Source organism: Barbatula barbatula (assembly GCF_947034865.1).
Source record: "Barbatula barbatula genome assembly, chromosome: 10".
Taxonomy (NCBI): domain Eukaryota; kingdom Metazoa; phylum Chordata; class Actinopteri; order Cypriniformes; family Nemacheilidae; genus Barbatula; species Barbatula barbatula.
This window is the reverse complement of record NC_136773.1, coordinates 24,192,818-24,209,102: the sequence shown is the minus strand read 5'-3', so window position 1 is coordinate 24,209,102 and position 16,285 is coordinate 24,192,818. Positions and strand designations below refer to the sequence as shown.

Sequence of the window (16,285 nt, the reverse complement as noted above, 5' to 3'; positions counted from 1 at the left end):
TAAACTTTTCTCCTGTCAAGAAACCTTAAAGTGTAAGGAATAAACCTTATTCCAATAAAGTGATGCTTTACCTCTTCAGCACTGTAACAAGGGCAGAGACATTTCAAGCGTGAGGTAAAGTTTACTATAGTAAAGCGATGCTTTACCTCTTCAGCACTGTAACAAGGGCAGAGACATTTCAAGCGTGAGGTAAAGTTTACTATAGTAAAGCGATGCTTAACCCCTTCAGCACTGTAACAAGGGCAGAGACATTTCAAGCGTGAGGTAAAGTTTACTATAGTAAAGCGATGCTTTACCCCTTCAGCACTGTAACAAGGGCAGAGACATTTCAAGCGTGAGGTAAAGTTTACTATAGTAAAGTGATGCTTAACCCCTTCAGCACTGTAACAAGGGCAGAGACATTTCAAGCGTGAGGTAAAGTTTACTATAGTAAAGCGATGCTTAACCCCTTCAGCACTGTAACAAGGGCAGAGACATTTCAAGGGTGAGGTAAAGTTTACTATAGTAAAGCGATGCTTTACCCCTTCAGCACTGTAACAAGGGCAGAGACATTTCAAGGGTGAGGTAAAGTTTACTATAGTAAAGCGATGCTTTACCTCTTCAGCACTGTAACAAGGGCAGAGACATTTCAAGCGTAAGGTGAAGTTTACTATAGTAAAGCGATGCTTTACCTCTTAATCACTGTAACAAGGGCAGAGACATTTCAAGCGTGAGGTAAAGTTTACTATAGTAAAGTGATGCTTTACCCCTTCAGCACTGTAACAAGGGCAGAGACATTTCAAGCGTGAGGTAAAGTTTACTATAGTAAAGCGATGCTTTACCTCTTAAGCACTGTAACAAGGGCAGAGACATTTCAAGCGTGAGGTAAAGTTTACTATAGTAAAGCGATGCTTAACCCCTTCAGCACTGTAACAAGGGCAGAGACATTTCAAGAGTGAGGTAAAGTTTACTATAGTAAAGTGATGCTTTACCCCATCAGCACTGTAACAAGGGCAGAGACATTTCAAGCGTGAGGTAAAGTTTACTATAGTAAAGTGATGCTTTACCCCTTCAGCACTGTAACAAGGGCAGAGACATTTCAAGCGTGAGGTAAAGTTTACTATAGTAAAGTGATGCTTTACCCCTTCAGCACTGTAACAAGGGCAGAGACATTTCAAGCGTGAGGTAAAGTTTACTATAGTAAAGTGATGCTTTACCCCTTCAGCACTGTAACAAGGGCAGAGACATTTCAAGCGTGAGGTAAAGTTTACTATAGTAAAGCGATGCTTTACCTCTTCAGCACTGTAACAAGGGCAGAGACATTTCAAGCGTGAGGTAAAGTTTACTATAGTAAAGCGATGCTTTACCTCTTCAGCACTGTAACAAGGGCAGAGACATTTCAAGAGTGAGGTAAAGTTTACTATAGTAAAGTGATGCTTTACCCCATCAGCACTGTAACAAGGGCAGAGACATTTCAAGCGTGAGGTAAAGTTTACTATAGTAAAGCGATGCTTTACCCCTTCAGCACTGTAACAAGGGCAGAGACATTTCAAGCGTGAGGTAAAGTTTACTATAGTAAAGTGATGCTTTACCCCATCAGCACTGTAACAAGGGCAGAGACATTTCAAGCGTGAGGTAAAGTTTACTATAGTAAAGCGATGCTTTACCCCTTCAGCACTGTAACAAGGGCAGAGACATTTCAAGCGTGAGGTAAAGTTTACTATAGTAAAGCGATGCTTAACCCCTTCAGCACTGTAACAAGGGCAGAGACATTTCAAGCGTGAGGTAAAGTTTACTATAGTAAAGTGATGCTTTACCTCTTCAGCACTGTAACAAGGGCAGAGACATTTCAAGAGTGAGGTAAAGTTTACTATAGTAAAGTGATGCTTTACCCCTTCAGCACTGTAACAAGGGCAGAGACATTTCAAGCGTGAGGTAAAGTTTACTATAGTAAAGCGATGCTTAACCCCTTCAGCACTGTAACAAGGGCAGAGACATTTCAAGCGTGAGGTAAAGTTTACTATAGTAAAGTGATGCTTTACCTCTTCAGCACTGTAACAAGGGCAGAGACATTTCAAGCGTGAGGTAAAGTTTACTATAGTAAAGCGATGCTTTACCCCTTCAGCACTGTAACAAGGGCAGAGACATTTCAAGCGTGAGGTAAAGTTTACTATAGTAAAGCGATGCTTTACCCCTTCAGCACTGTAACAAGGGCAGAGACATTTCAAGCGTGAGGTAAAGTTTACTATAGTAAAGTGATGCTTTACCTCTTCAGCACTGTAACAAGGGCAGAGACATTTCAAGCGTGAGGTAAAGTTTACTATAGTAAAGCGATGCTTAACCCCTCCAGCACTGTAACAAGGGCAGAGACTTTTCAAGCGTGAGGTAAAGTTTACTATAGTAAAGTGATGCTTTACCTCTTAAGCACTGTAACAAGGGCAGAGACATTTCAAGCGTGAGGTAAAGTTTACTATAGTAAAGTGATGCTTTACCCCTTCAGCACTGTAACAAGGGCAGAGACATTTCAAGTGTGAGGTAAAGTTTACTATAGTAAAGCGATGCTTTACCCCTTCAGCACTGTAACAAGGGCAGAGACATTTCAAGCGTGAGGTAAAGTTTACTATAGTAAAGCGATGCTTTACCCCTTCAGCACTGTAACAAGGGCAGAGACATTTCAAGCGTGAGGTAAAGTTTACTATAGTAAAGCGATGCTTTACCTCTTAAGCACTGTAACAAGGGCAGAGACATTTCAAGCGTGAGGTAAGGTTTACTATAGTAAAGTGATGCTTTACCCCTTCAGCACTGTAACAAGGGCAGAGACATTTCAAGCGTGAGGTAAAGTTTACTATAGTAAAGCGATGCTTAACCCCTCCAGCACTGTAACAAGGGCAGAGACATTTCAAGCGTGAGGTAAAGTTTACTATAGTAAAGTGATGCTTAACCCCTTCAGCACTGTAACAAGGGCAGAGACATTTCAAGCGTGAGGTAAAGTTTACTATAGTAAAGCGATGCTTTACCCCTTCAGCACTGTAACAAGGGCAGAGACATTTCAAGCATGAGGTAAAGTTTACTATAGTAAAGCGATGCTTTACCTCTTCAGCACTGTAACAAGGGCAGAGACATTTCAAGCGTGAGGTAAAGTTTACTATAGTAAAGCGATGCTTTACCTCTTAAGCACTGTAACAAGGGCAGAGACATTTCAAGCGTGAGGTAAAGTTTACTATAGTAAAGTGATGCTTTACCTCTTCAGCACTGCAACAAGGGCAGAGACATTTCAAGCGTGAGGTAAAGTTTACTATAGTAAAGCGATGCTTTACCCCTTCAGCACTGTAACAAGGGCAGAGACATTTCAAGTGTGAGGTAAAGTTTACTATAGTAAAGCGATGCTTTACCCCTTCAGCACTGTAACAAGGGCAGAGACATTTCAAGCGTGAGGTAAAGTTTACTATAGTAAAGTGATGCTTTACCTCTTCAGCACTGTAACAAGGGCAGAGACATTTCAAGCGTGAGGTAAAGTTTACTATAGTAAAGCGATGCTTAACCCCTCCAGCACTGTAACAAGGGCAGAGACTTTTCAAGCGTGAGGTAAAGTTTACTATAGTAAAGTGATGCTTTACCTCTTAAGCACTGTAACAAGGGCAGAGACATTTCAAGCGTGAGGTAAAGTTTACTATAGTAAAGTGATGCTTTACCCCTTCAGCACTGTAACAAGGGCAGAGACATTTCAAGTGTGAGGTAAAGTTTACTATAGTAAAGCGATGCTTTACCCCTTCAGCACTGTAACAAGGGCAGAGACATTTCAAGCGTGAGGTAAAGTTTACTATAGTAAAGCGATGCTTTACCCCTTCAGCACTGTAACAAGGGCAGAGACATTTCAAGCGTGAGGTAAAGTTTACTATAGTAAAGCGATGCTTTACCTCTTAAGCACTGTAACAAGGGCAGAGACATTTCAAGCGTGAGGTAAAGTTTACTATAGTAAAGTGATGCTTTACCCCTTCAGCACTGTAACAAGGGCAGAGACATTTCAAGCGTGAGGTAAAGTTTACTATAGTAAAGCGATGCTTAACCCCTCCAGCACTGTAACAAGGGCAGAGACATTTCAAGCGTGAGGTAAAGTTTACTATAGTAAAGCGATGCTTTACCCCTTCAGCACTGTAACAAGGGCAGAGACATTTCAAGCGTGAGGTAAAGTTTACTATAGTAAAGTGATGCTTTACCCCTTCAGCACTGTAACAAGGGCAGAGACATTTCAAGCGTGAGGTAAAGTTTACTATAGTAAAGCGATGCTTAACCCCTCCAGCACTGTAACAAGGGCAGAGACATTTCAAGCGTGAGGTAAAGTTTACTATAGTAAAGCGATGCTTTACCCCTTCAGCACTGTAACAAGGGCAGAGACATTTCAAGCGTGAGGTAAAGTTTACTATAGTAAAGCGATGCTTTACCCCTTCAGCACTGTAACAAGGGCAGAGACATTTCAAGCGTGAGGTAAAGTTTACTATAGTAAAGCGATGCTTAACCCCTCCAGCACTGTAACAAGGGCAGAGACATTTCAAGCGTGAGGTAAAGTTTACTATAGTAAAGTGATGCTTTACCCCTTCAGCACTGCTTTACCCCTTCAGCACTGTAACTAGGGCAGAGACATTTCAAGCGTGAGGTAAAGTTTACTATAGTAAAGTGATGCTTTACCCCTTCAGCACTGTAACAAGGGCAGAGACATTTCAAGTGTGAGGTAAAGTTTACTATAGTAAAGCGATGCTTTACCCCTTCAGCACTGTAACAAGGGCAGAGACATTTCAAGCGTGAGGTAAAGTTTACTATAGTAAAGCGATGCTTTACCCCTTCAGCACTGTAACAAGGGCAGAGACATTTCAAGCGTGAGGTAAAGTTTACTATAGTAAAGCGATGCTTTACCTCTTAAGCACTGTAACAAGGGCAGAGACATTTCAAGCGTGAGGTAAAGTTTACTATAGTAAAGTGATGCTTTACCCCTTCAGCACTGTAACAAGGGCAGAGACATTTCAAGCGTGAGGTAAAGTTTACTATAGTAAAGCGATGCTTAACCCCTCCAGCACTGTAACAAGGGCAGAGACATTTCAAGCGTGAGGTAAAGTTTACTATAGTAAAGCGATGCTTTACCCCTTCAGCACTGTAACAAGGGCAGAGACATTTCAAGCGTGAGGTAAAGTTTACTATAGTAAAGTGATGCTTTACCCCTTCAGCACTGTAACAAGGGCAGAGACATTTCAAGCGTGAGGTAAAGTTTACTATAGTAAAGCGATGCTTAACCCCTCCAGCACTGTAACAAGGGCAGAGACATTTCAAGCGTGAGGTAAAGTTTACTATAGTAAAGCGATGCTTTACCTCTTCAGCACTGTAACAAGGGCAGAGACATTTCAAGCGTGAGGTAAAGTTTACTATAGTAAAGCGATGCTTTACCCCTTCAGCACTGTAACAAGGGCAGAGACATTTCAAGCGTGAGGTAAAGTTTACTATAGTAAAGCGATGCTTTACCCCTTCAGCACTGTAACAAGGGCAGAGACATTTCAAGCGTGAGGTAAAGTTTACTATAGTAAAGCGATGCTTAACCCCTCCAGCACTGTAACAAGGGCAGAGACATTTCAAGCGTGAGGTAAAGTTTACTATAGTAAAGTGATGCTTTACCCCTTCAGCACTGCTTTACCCCTTCAGCACTGTAACTAGGGCAGAGACATTTCAAGCGTGAGGTAAAGTTTACTATAGTAAAGTGATGATTTACCCCTTCAGAACGTCCTGTCCGCCGCCAAGCCGCTTAGATCTGCTCGCTGTCGTCTGTTCTGATGTTCTGTCTGCGCTCGCAACAGGCATCTGCACTGCTTCGTCTGCGCGCGCGTCCAGCGTCTGCGCAGACACATACAGCGACACGAGCGCCGAGAGTCTCGCCGCGAACGCGAGCAGGCTCCTCATCCTGCGCGCGCTCCCGCTGCACGACCAACAACTTACATTAATAACAATAAACCATTACAACATAAACTTAACAAACATGACAAAATATGTGTTCGCTATGGTTTTCTGTGGAATCCGAGTAAGAACAACACGAGAGTAAGTTTAATCGCAGAGAATAAAACTGAGGTAAAGTTTCTGTACCTCCGGTAGATGATGATGAAGAGGATGAAGATGAGGTAATAATCCAACACGCGGTGAAAAACAAAGGCTTTTAAGTGTCTGCTCAGAGCTGTCAGGCTGTGGAGGGAGTGAAGAAGTGGCAGATGTGGAGCACACAGTGTTGCAGGCTGAATAATGCACGACTGCGTAACTCACTGCATCAGTGCCGCTGCTGCTCAGCCTCTCACTCAAATCTCGTCCATTAGCAGCTGAGAACACTCGCGATATCCTGCGCGAATTACGTTTAGTTGGTATATAGAAATCGTTTACTTCATTGTGTTTGACACATTTAGCATGATATCATGGATATGGTTACCATGGTTTAACTATAGTAATCACGTTTTTTTTAACACCATGTTTAATTTATCACAATAGTTAGATTTTTCTGACGAATTAACGTTTTTCAGTACGCACCTAACGTAGGTTTCATCGGGAGCGCGCCTCATATTTGTGCTGCAGCATCATCTCTAGTGCTCGTTCCCATTGTTTGGTTTGCCGCGGGAGCGCGCATCGTTGGCAGCGCCTTCACTCCTGTAATAAGAGACGCGAACAATACACAATGAAGGAACAAAAGAGATGTGAAATGATTTTTGAAATCTAACAACACAATATATTCCAGCACGGTTTATATCAAGAGGACACGGATAAAGGATACAGCACGCAGTGGCCTGTGACATAACAAACACTTACAGTACAGTGTTTCAACAGTCGAGAAAAAGGATCTGTGGGAGACCATTGAACTATAAGAAATGCCTTCTAGAAAAATAACTTGTTTACCACAAAATGAATAATGTGAGCTCACAAAGTACTTTTTATTTCATGAGCTCTCTGGGATGTGACACAACACAAGAATGTTCTCTGAAACACTTGTTCTCAAAGTGGGGGCGCCAAGATGGATCCCGGGGGCCACAGTTTTTGTGGCAATTATGAAATATAGATATTTATCATAAATGTTATCCAATGAAACATCAGAAACACACAACCACTAACCAAAAGAAATGGTGGTCATTTCTACATTGTATAACTGAAATACGTTTAAGATTATGGGGGGGGGACCATACAACAGAAATGTTTGAGAACCACTGCCCTGGGACACTGGGTTGTTGTTGTGGCACCATTAGATGTCATTGTTACGATTATTAAAGAGCGTAAGGAGGAATGAACCATCCCGCTGCCATTCGATGATCCGCAACTCCCTAAACCAGAGTCCATCCAAGAGTGATTCAGGAAGAGCAGTGAGCCGCTGGAGGAAACAGATCATGTGGATCACACCCAACACTCACTGGACACAAGTGACTCACGTGTATTTTGTTAAAGTTGTTTTAAAGTCAGACAACGTTTAAGCATCACAGATTCACCGTCTTCGCGAGACCTTCCGGGTCCTTGAAACAAAGTTGTAGTTGATGGTGTAGTTGTGTGTGTTATTGATATTGTTCTTCAGGGGCCGGTGGTTTGTCTCAAGGTCTAGTAGCGTGTCGGCTTCAAGGCTGATGAAAAGCACACAAAGGTTTGCAGTATTTCTCTGTGTTTACTTTCTCTTGAGCTGTGTCTGCTATGGCTGAAACAGATGGGCCAATATACTGACCTACTTTTCAAAGGAATTCTCTCTCTCTCTCTCTCTCTCTCTCTCTCTCTCTCTCTCTCTCTCTCTCTCTCTCTCTCTCTCTCTCTCTCTCTCTCTGTGTCTCTCTCTCTCTCTCACTCTTTCTCTTTCTCTCTCTCTCTCTCTCTCTCTCTTTCTCTCTCTCTCTCTCTCTCTCTCTCTCTCTCTCTCTCTCTCTCTCTCTCTCACTCTTTCTCTTTCTCTTTCTCTCTCTCTCTCTCTCTCTCTCTGTCTCTCTCTCTCTCTCTCTCTCACTCTTTCTCTTTCTCTTTCTCTCTCTCTCTCTCTCTCTGTCTCTCTCTCTCTCTCTCTCTCTCTCTCTCTCTCTCTCTCTCTCTCTCTCTCTCTCTCTCTCTCTCTCTCTCTCTCTTTCATTGCACGTGACTCAGTAAAGGCGTCCCGGCCTCATGCAGATGGCAGACGGATGGAGGAGCGGGGTGGGGCGTCTTACTCAAACTTTCTCACACTGTTTACAGTCTTTGGCTCAGGAGCCTGTGTGTCTGTCTTTATTTCCGTTGGACAGTGAGGATGAGACACCTGACCGAATCAGCGAATCAAAGATGATTAATGACGGTTCATGATGTGAACCTCAGGTTGTGGACGGTCTTGGTCAGGAAGTGTTTATTATGTTTTTTAGAAGAGCACCTCTCACCCCATGACCTACAGTCACTTAAACTAAAAGCAGCTCATTCATGAAGTGTTTTTTATCTCATGCTTTTTACGTTGATGACACTTAAAGAATGTCTTTCTGATTCGGATATCACATCTCTGCCCAATTGTCTAGATGTTTTTGCAGGATTCTTTAGGGACGGCCTGGATGTTTTTTTCCTTTGCACTCTCAGAGAACTCTTGGCAGTACAGTCGCTCTTGGGGAGTTTCACTACTGTTCCAAGAGCTCTTCATTTAGACGCTCGCTGTTGGTCTGTACAGTGCCAGACTCTCTGTAACCTTTTCCAGACCGATAGCTAACTCCATATCAACAGTCGTTCTCGTCTTGTTTCACTTTTCTTTGATCAAAGACAATTACGCTTGTTCAATATTCAGCAGGGTCAAAAACAACAAACGACGGTGAGATTGCCTGCGACTGGTTTAAATCAACGAGTTTATTTTAATTTCCTTTGATCTTCAAGCTGGCGTTGGATCTCAAATCAACGTCCAGAGAACACAAGCAGAATCAATTGACGTGTAATGTCACGAATGAGATAAACAAGTGTTTGGTGTTGTGTCGCTGTGGATAATCAGAATCAGAGGAAGAGATCTGCAGACAGAGAGCAGAATGTCTGTGAGAATCACAACACGATCTGTTTTGTGTTAGAGTTCTCTTGTGTATTCGTATGTGTGTGTCGGGCCGCAGGGAAACATTCTTCACCATCTAGAGCTTGATGTAGTGTTTGTGCGGATCATACGTGCAGTCACATGTGCTCTCACACGGCTCGCTATCACTGGACTGATGTCTTCAGAAATCAAACAGCATTTGTTTCCACGCTCAACTGCTCCCAAACCTGAAAGTGAAAAATTCACATCATAAACATACGAATTCTATCCATCTGAGTCACTAGAACACAGAAGAATGATTTACACAAATACTCACGGTTTCATTCATCGCATGTGAATAGCCCGTGTGCAACAAACACAGAAGAAATGACCAGAATCACGTGTGATCATCACTTAAACATCTCAAAACATATAAACTGATTTTATGTGCGACATCTACAACACAACAGCCAACCACAGTGTGATGTCACAGTCACACACTGACTCACACAGACACGCCCATCACACATTAAACACCCAAGAAAAATAAAACCACACACTCAATGATGTCACATCATTGCACGCGCACACACACACATCCACGCATACGCCCGCAGACTTGAACAAACACACACGCACGCACGGACGAACACACGCGCATACACGCACGCACCCACGCACGCACACAAACAGGTACACATGCACACACACTTCTGTTATCTGACTCCTGAAAATAAGAGCTCAGAGATAACAATTAATGCTACACACACACACAACAGCCTTTGGGCTGCATATTTCTCAATCTGTGTCACTGTTGGCTGCCGGACGCATTTAATGATGCGGCTCATTTCATCTTCCGTTAAGCTGACAGCATTACACACACCACATCTGTCTGCGTGTGTTTGTGTGTGTTTATTGTCGACAAACAGAGCAGCGTATGGTTATCTGCAGACTGACATATATTGTTTTATATTTTGAGGTTTTACAGCGGGACTCTTACACGCCAGTGAAACTCACACACTGAACATCAAAACTCAAAGTGTGACTACCTCCGGTGGTGCATGATGGGAAATGATGCCACTTCTCTTGGCATGAATGCTTTAGATGAGTGATGCCAAGCGTCTGTCCTGAAATGAAAGGAGCTGCAGTTGAGTTGAATGCAGTGTTATAACTGACCTGTAACTCATCAATCTTCACTTCAGCCATTAATCAAAGTGTTCATTAATGCTGTAGGCAGACTCAACCATCACACTGTAAAACATCCTCAATCACACGTGCCACTGTTGTAAACATTGAGCTGTTGAAGATTAAAATCAGAAGCACCAAACCTCTGTTCCCAGCATTCACTTCAGTCTACAACACATGGGCTGAGGAATTCTGGAAAGCCCCGCAAACACTGAGGTCTGCCAGCGGAGCGACCACACCAACACACACACAGAGAGAGAGAGAGATGAAATAAAACAACAACATTAAATCATCTAATGCTTTTTACTTCAATAAAATCACGTGACATCACTGCATCCAGTGCACATACTGTACATTTACATTTTACATTTATTCATTTGGCAGACGCTTTTATCCAAAGTGACTTACAAGTAGTTTTCTACAGTGGCACATTACTGCAGAGCAATCAGGGGTAAGACGTCTTGCTCAAGGGCACTTCAGTCATGACCTGCTGGTACTGAGATTAGAACCAGAAACCTTCTGATCACAAGACCAACACTCTAACCATTAGGCCACAGCTGACTGTACATCATCATCAAATCTATGTCACAAATCAAAATGAAATCTACGATAATAATACAAACGACAATCTGCCACAAAACATGGTTACAAAAGACAGAGAGAGAAGAAATAGAAGGTTTTACGTGAGGCGTTGTCTGACGTCATCGAGCGCTCGAGCTGCTCCACTCGAATTTAAGTCTTTGTTCTGCGAAGAAAGAACAACATCATGTAAATCGCCATGTGCGCGATATTATATTTATATGCAGTTTAATGTTCACGTAAAGTTTTGTTTACATTCTCACTGCGCTGATGCCCGAGCGCCACCTGCCGCATAAATGCAAAAGAGAAATCATGACTAAACAAAACTTAGTCAAACGAGTTTATTATATCCTGCAATAGTCCAAATGACTTTCTGTCAGTACAACAAAACTACACAAAGATCTCCTGTGTCTTCAAACTGTACGACTGTTCTGCAGAACACAAAAGATCATTTGAGAGATGAAGACAGGGCGAGTGAATGATGACAGGGCGAGTGAATGATGACAGGGCGAGTGAATGATGACAGGGCGAGTGAATGAAGACAGGGCGAGTGAATGAAGACAGGGCGAGTGAATGATGACAGGGCGAGTGAATGATGACAGGGCGAGTGAATGATGACAGGGCGAGTGAATGAAGACAGGGCGAGTGAATGAAGACAGGGCGAGTGAATGATGACAGGGCGAGTGAATGATGACAGGGCGAGTGAATGATGACAGGGCGAGTGAATGATGACAGGGCGAGTGAATGATGACAGGGCGAGTGAATGATGACAGGGCGAGTGAATGATGACAGGGCGAGTGAATGATGACAGGGCGAGTGAATGATGACAGGGCGAGTGAATGATGACAGGGCGAGTGAATGATGACAGGGCGAGTGAATGATGACAGGGCGAGTGAATGATGACAGGGCGAGTGAATGATGACAGGGCGAGTGAATGATGACAGGGCGAGTGAATGATGACAGGGCGAGTGAATGATGACAGGGCGAGTGAATGATGACAGGGCGAGTGAATGATGACAGGGCGAGTGAATGATGACAGGGCGAGTGAATGATGACAGGGCGAGTGAATGATGACAGGGCGAGTGAATGATGACAGGGCGAGTGAAGTGAATGATGACAGGGCGAGTGAATGATGACAGGGCGAGTGAATGATGACAGGGCGAGTGAATGATGACAGGGCGAGTGAATGATGACAGGGCGAGTGAATGATGACAGGGCGAGTGAATGATGACAGGGCGAGTGAATGATGACAGGGCGAGTGAATGATGACAGGGCGAGTGAATGATGACAGGGCGAGTGAATGATGACAGGGCGAGTGAATGATGACAGGGCGAGTGAATGATGACAGGGCGAGTGAATGATGACAGGGCGAGTGAATGATGACAGGGCGAGTGAATGAAGACAGGGCGAGTGAATGATGACAGGGCGAGTGAATGATGACAGGGCGAGTGAATGATGACAGGCGAGTGAATGATGACAGGGCGAGTGAATGATGACAGGGCGAGTGAATGATGACAGGGCGAGTGAATGATGACAGGGCGAGTGAATGATGACAGGGCGAGTGAATGATGACAGGGCGAGTGAATGATGACAGGGCGAGTGAATGATGACAGGGCGAGTGAATGATGACAGGGCGAGTGAATGATGACTGGGCGAGTGAATGATGACAGGGCGAGTGAATGATGACAGGGCGAGTGAATGATGACAGGGCGAGTGAATGATGACAGGGCGAGTGAATGATGACAGGGCGAGTGAATGATGACAGGGCGAGTGAATGATGACAGGGCGAGTGAATGATGACAGGGCGAGTGAATGATGACAGGGCGAGTGAATGATGACAGGGCGAGTGAATGATGACAGGGCGAGTGAATGATGACAGGGCGAGTGAATGATGACAGGGCGAGTGAATGATGACAGGGCGAGTGAATGATGACAGGGCGAGTGAATGATGACAGGGCGAGTGAATGAAGACAGGGCGAGTGAATGATGACAGGGCGAGTGAATGATGACAGGGCGAGTGAATGATGACAGGGCGAGTGAATGATGACAGGGCGAGTGAATGATGACAGGGCGAGTGAATGAAGACAGGGCGAGTGAATGAAGACAGGGCCAGTGAATGATGACAGGGCGAGTGAATGATGACAGGGCGAGTGAATGATGACAGGGCCAGTGAATGATGACAGGGCGAGTGAATGATGACAGGGCGAGTGAATGATGACAGGGCGAGTGAATGATGACAGGGCGAGTGAATGATGACAGGGCGAGTGAATGATGACAGGGCGAGTGAATGATGACAGGGCGAGTGAATGATGACAGGGCGAGTGAATGATGACAGGGCGAGTGAATGATGACAGGGCGAGTGAATGATGACAGGGCGAGTGAATGATGACAGGGCGAGTGAATGATGACAGGGCGAGTGAATGATGACAGGGCGAGTGAATGATGACAGGGCGATGGTGAATGATGACAGGGCGAGTGAATGATGACAGGGCGAGTGAATGATGACAGGGCGAGTGAATGATGACAGGGCGAGTGAATGAAGACAGGGCGAGTGAATGATGACAGGGCGAGTGAATGAAGACAGGGCGAGTGAATGATGACAGGGCGAGTGAATGAAGACAGGGCGAGTGAATGATGACAGGGCGAGTGAATGATGACAGGGCGAGTGAATGAAGACAGGGCGAGTGAATGATGACAGGGCGAAGTGAATGATGACAGGGCGAGTGAATGATGACAGGGCGAGTGAATGAAGACAGGGCCGAGTGAATGATGACAGGGCGAGTGAATGATGACAGGGCGAGTGAATGATGACAGGGCGAGTGAATGATGACAGGGCGAGTGAATGATGACAGGGCGAGTGAATGATGACAGGGCGAGTGAATGATGACAGGGCGAGTGAATGATGACAGGGCGAGTGAATGATGACAGGGCGAGTGAATGATGACAGGGCGAGTGAATGATGACAGGGCGAGTGAATGATGACAGGGCGAGTGAATGAAGACAGGGCGAGTGAATGATGACAGGGCGAGTGAATGATGACAGGGCGAGTGAATGATTACAGGGCGAGTGAATGATGACAGGGCGAGTGAATGATGACAGGGCGAGTGAATGATGACAGGGCGAGTGAATGATGACAGGGCGAGTGAATGATGACAGGGCGAGTGAATGATGACAGGGCGAGTGAATGATGACAGGGCGAGTGAATGATGACAGGGCGAGTGAATGATGACAGGGCGAGTGAATGATGACAGGGCGAGTGAATGATGACAGGGCGAGTGAATGATGACAGGGCGAGTGAATGATGACAGGGCGAGTGAATGATGACAGGGCGAGTGAATGATGACAGGGCGAGTGAATGATGACAGGGCGAGTGAATGATGACAGGGCGAGTGAATGATGACAGGGCGAGTGAATGATGACAGGGCGAGTGAATGATGACAGGGCGAGTGAATGATGACAGGGCCAGTGAATGATGACAGGGCGAGTGAATGATGACAGGGCGAGTGAATGAAGACAGGGCCAGTGAATGATGACAGGGCGAGTGAATGATGACAGGGCGAGTGAATGATGACAGGGCGAGTGAATGATGACAGGGCGAGTGAATGATGACAGGGCGAGTGAATGATGACAGGGCCAGTGAATGATGACAGGGCGAGTGAATGATGACAGGGCGAGTGAATGATGACAGGGCGAGTGAATGATGACAGGGCGAGTGAATGATGACAGGGCGAGTGAATGATGACAGGGCGAGTGAATGATGACAGGGCGAGTGAATGATGACAGGGCGAGTGAATGATGACAGGGCGAGTGAATGACAGGGCTAAGTGAATGATGACAGGGCGAGTGAATGATGACAGGGCGAGTGAATGATGACAGGGCGAGTGAATGAAGACAGGGCGAGTGAATGAAGACAGGGCCAGTGAATGATGACAGGGCGAGTGAATGATGACAGGGCGAGTGAATGATGACTGGGCGAGTGAATGATGACAGGGCGAGTGAAAGATGACAGGGCGAGTGAATGATGACAGGGCGAGTGAATGAAGACAGGGCGAGTGAATGATGACAGGGCGAGTGAATGATGACAGGGCGAGTGAATGAAGACAGGGCGAGTGAATGATGACAGGGCGAATGATGACAGGGCGAGTGAATGATGACAGGGCGAGTGAATGATGACAGGGCGAGTGAATGAAGACAGGGCCAGTGAATGATGACAGGGCGAGTGAATGATGACAGGGCGAGTGAATGATGACAGGGCGAGTGAATGATGACAGGGCGAGTGAATGATGACAGGGCGAGTGAATGATGACAGGGCGAGTGAATGATGACAGGGCGAGTGAATGATGACAGGGCCAGTGAATGATGACAGGGCGAGTGAATGATGACAGGGCGAGTGAATGATGACAGGGCGAGTGAATGATGACAGGGCCAGTGAATGATGACAGGGCGAGTGAATGATGACAGGGCGAGTGAATGATGACAGGGCGAGTGAATGATGACAGGGCCAGTGAATGATGACAGGGCCAGTGAATGATGACAGGGCGAGTGAATGATGACAGGGCGAGTGAATGATGACAGGGCGAGTGAATGATGACAGGGCGAGTGAATGATGACAGGGCGAGTGAATGATGACAGGGCGATGTGAATGATGACAGGGCGAGTGAATGATGACAGGGCGAGTGAATGATGACAGGGCGAGTGAATGATGACAGGGCGAGTGAATGATGACAGGGCGAGTGAATGATGACAGGGCGAGTGAATGATGACAGGGCGAGTGAATGATGACAGGGCGAGTGAATGATGAAAGGGCGAGTGAATGATGACAGGGCGAGTGAATGATGACAGGGCGAGTGAATGATGACAGGGCGAGTGAATGATGACAGGGCGAGTGAATGATGACAGGGGCGAGTGAATGATGACAGGGCGAGTGAATGATGACAGGGCGAGTGAATGATGACAGGGCGAGTGAATGATGACAGGGCGAGTGAATGATGACAGGGCGAGTGAATGATGACAGGGCGAGTGAATGATGACAGGGCGAGTGAATGATGACAGGGCGAGTGAATGATGACAGGGCGAGTGAATGATGACAGGGCGAGTGAAATGATGACAGGGCGAGTGAATGATGACAGGGCGAGTGAATGATGACAGGGCGAGTGAATGATGACAGGGCGAGTGAATGATGACAGGGCGAGTGAATGATGACAGGGCGAGTGAATGATGACAGGGCGAGTGAATGAGACAGGGCGAGTGAATGATGACAGGGCGAGTGAATGATGACAGGGGCGAGTGAATGATGACAGGGCGAGTGAATGATGACAGGGCGAGTGAATGATGACAGGGCGAGTGAATGATGACAGGGCGAGTGAATGATGACAGGGCGAGTGAATGATGACAGGGCGAGTGAATGATGACAGGGCGAGTGAATGATGACAGGGCGAGTGAATGAAGACAGGGCGAGTGAATGATGACAGGGCGAGTGAATGAAGACAGGGCGAGTGAATGATGACAGGGCGAGTGAATGATGACAGGGCGAGTGAATGATGA

General features: G+C 45.7%; 1 protein-coding gene across 1 annotated transcript in view; it reads right to left on the bottom strand.

Annotated features, from left to right (window-relative positions):
- fbn1 (fibrillin 1) overlaps positions 1-6,254 on the bottom strand; it is a 47,653-nt gene extending 41,399 nt beyond the window's left edge. The window contains exons 1-2 of the mRNA XM_079466243.1: positions 6,103-6,254; positions 5,735-5,938 (exon numbers count right to left, since the gene is read on the bottom strand). Coding sequence (XP_079322369.1) covers positions 5,735-5,922 — 188 coding nt within the window. The 5' untranslated portion in view covers positions 5,923-5,938; positions 6,103-6,254. The remainder of the gene's footprint in view (positions 1-5,734; positions 5,939-6,102) is intronic.
- Between the last annotated feature and the right edge of the window lie 10,031 nt (positions 6,255-16,285).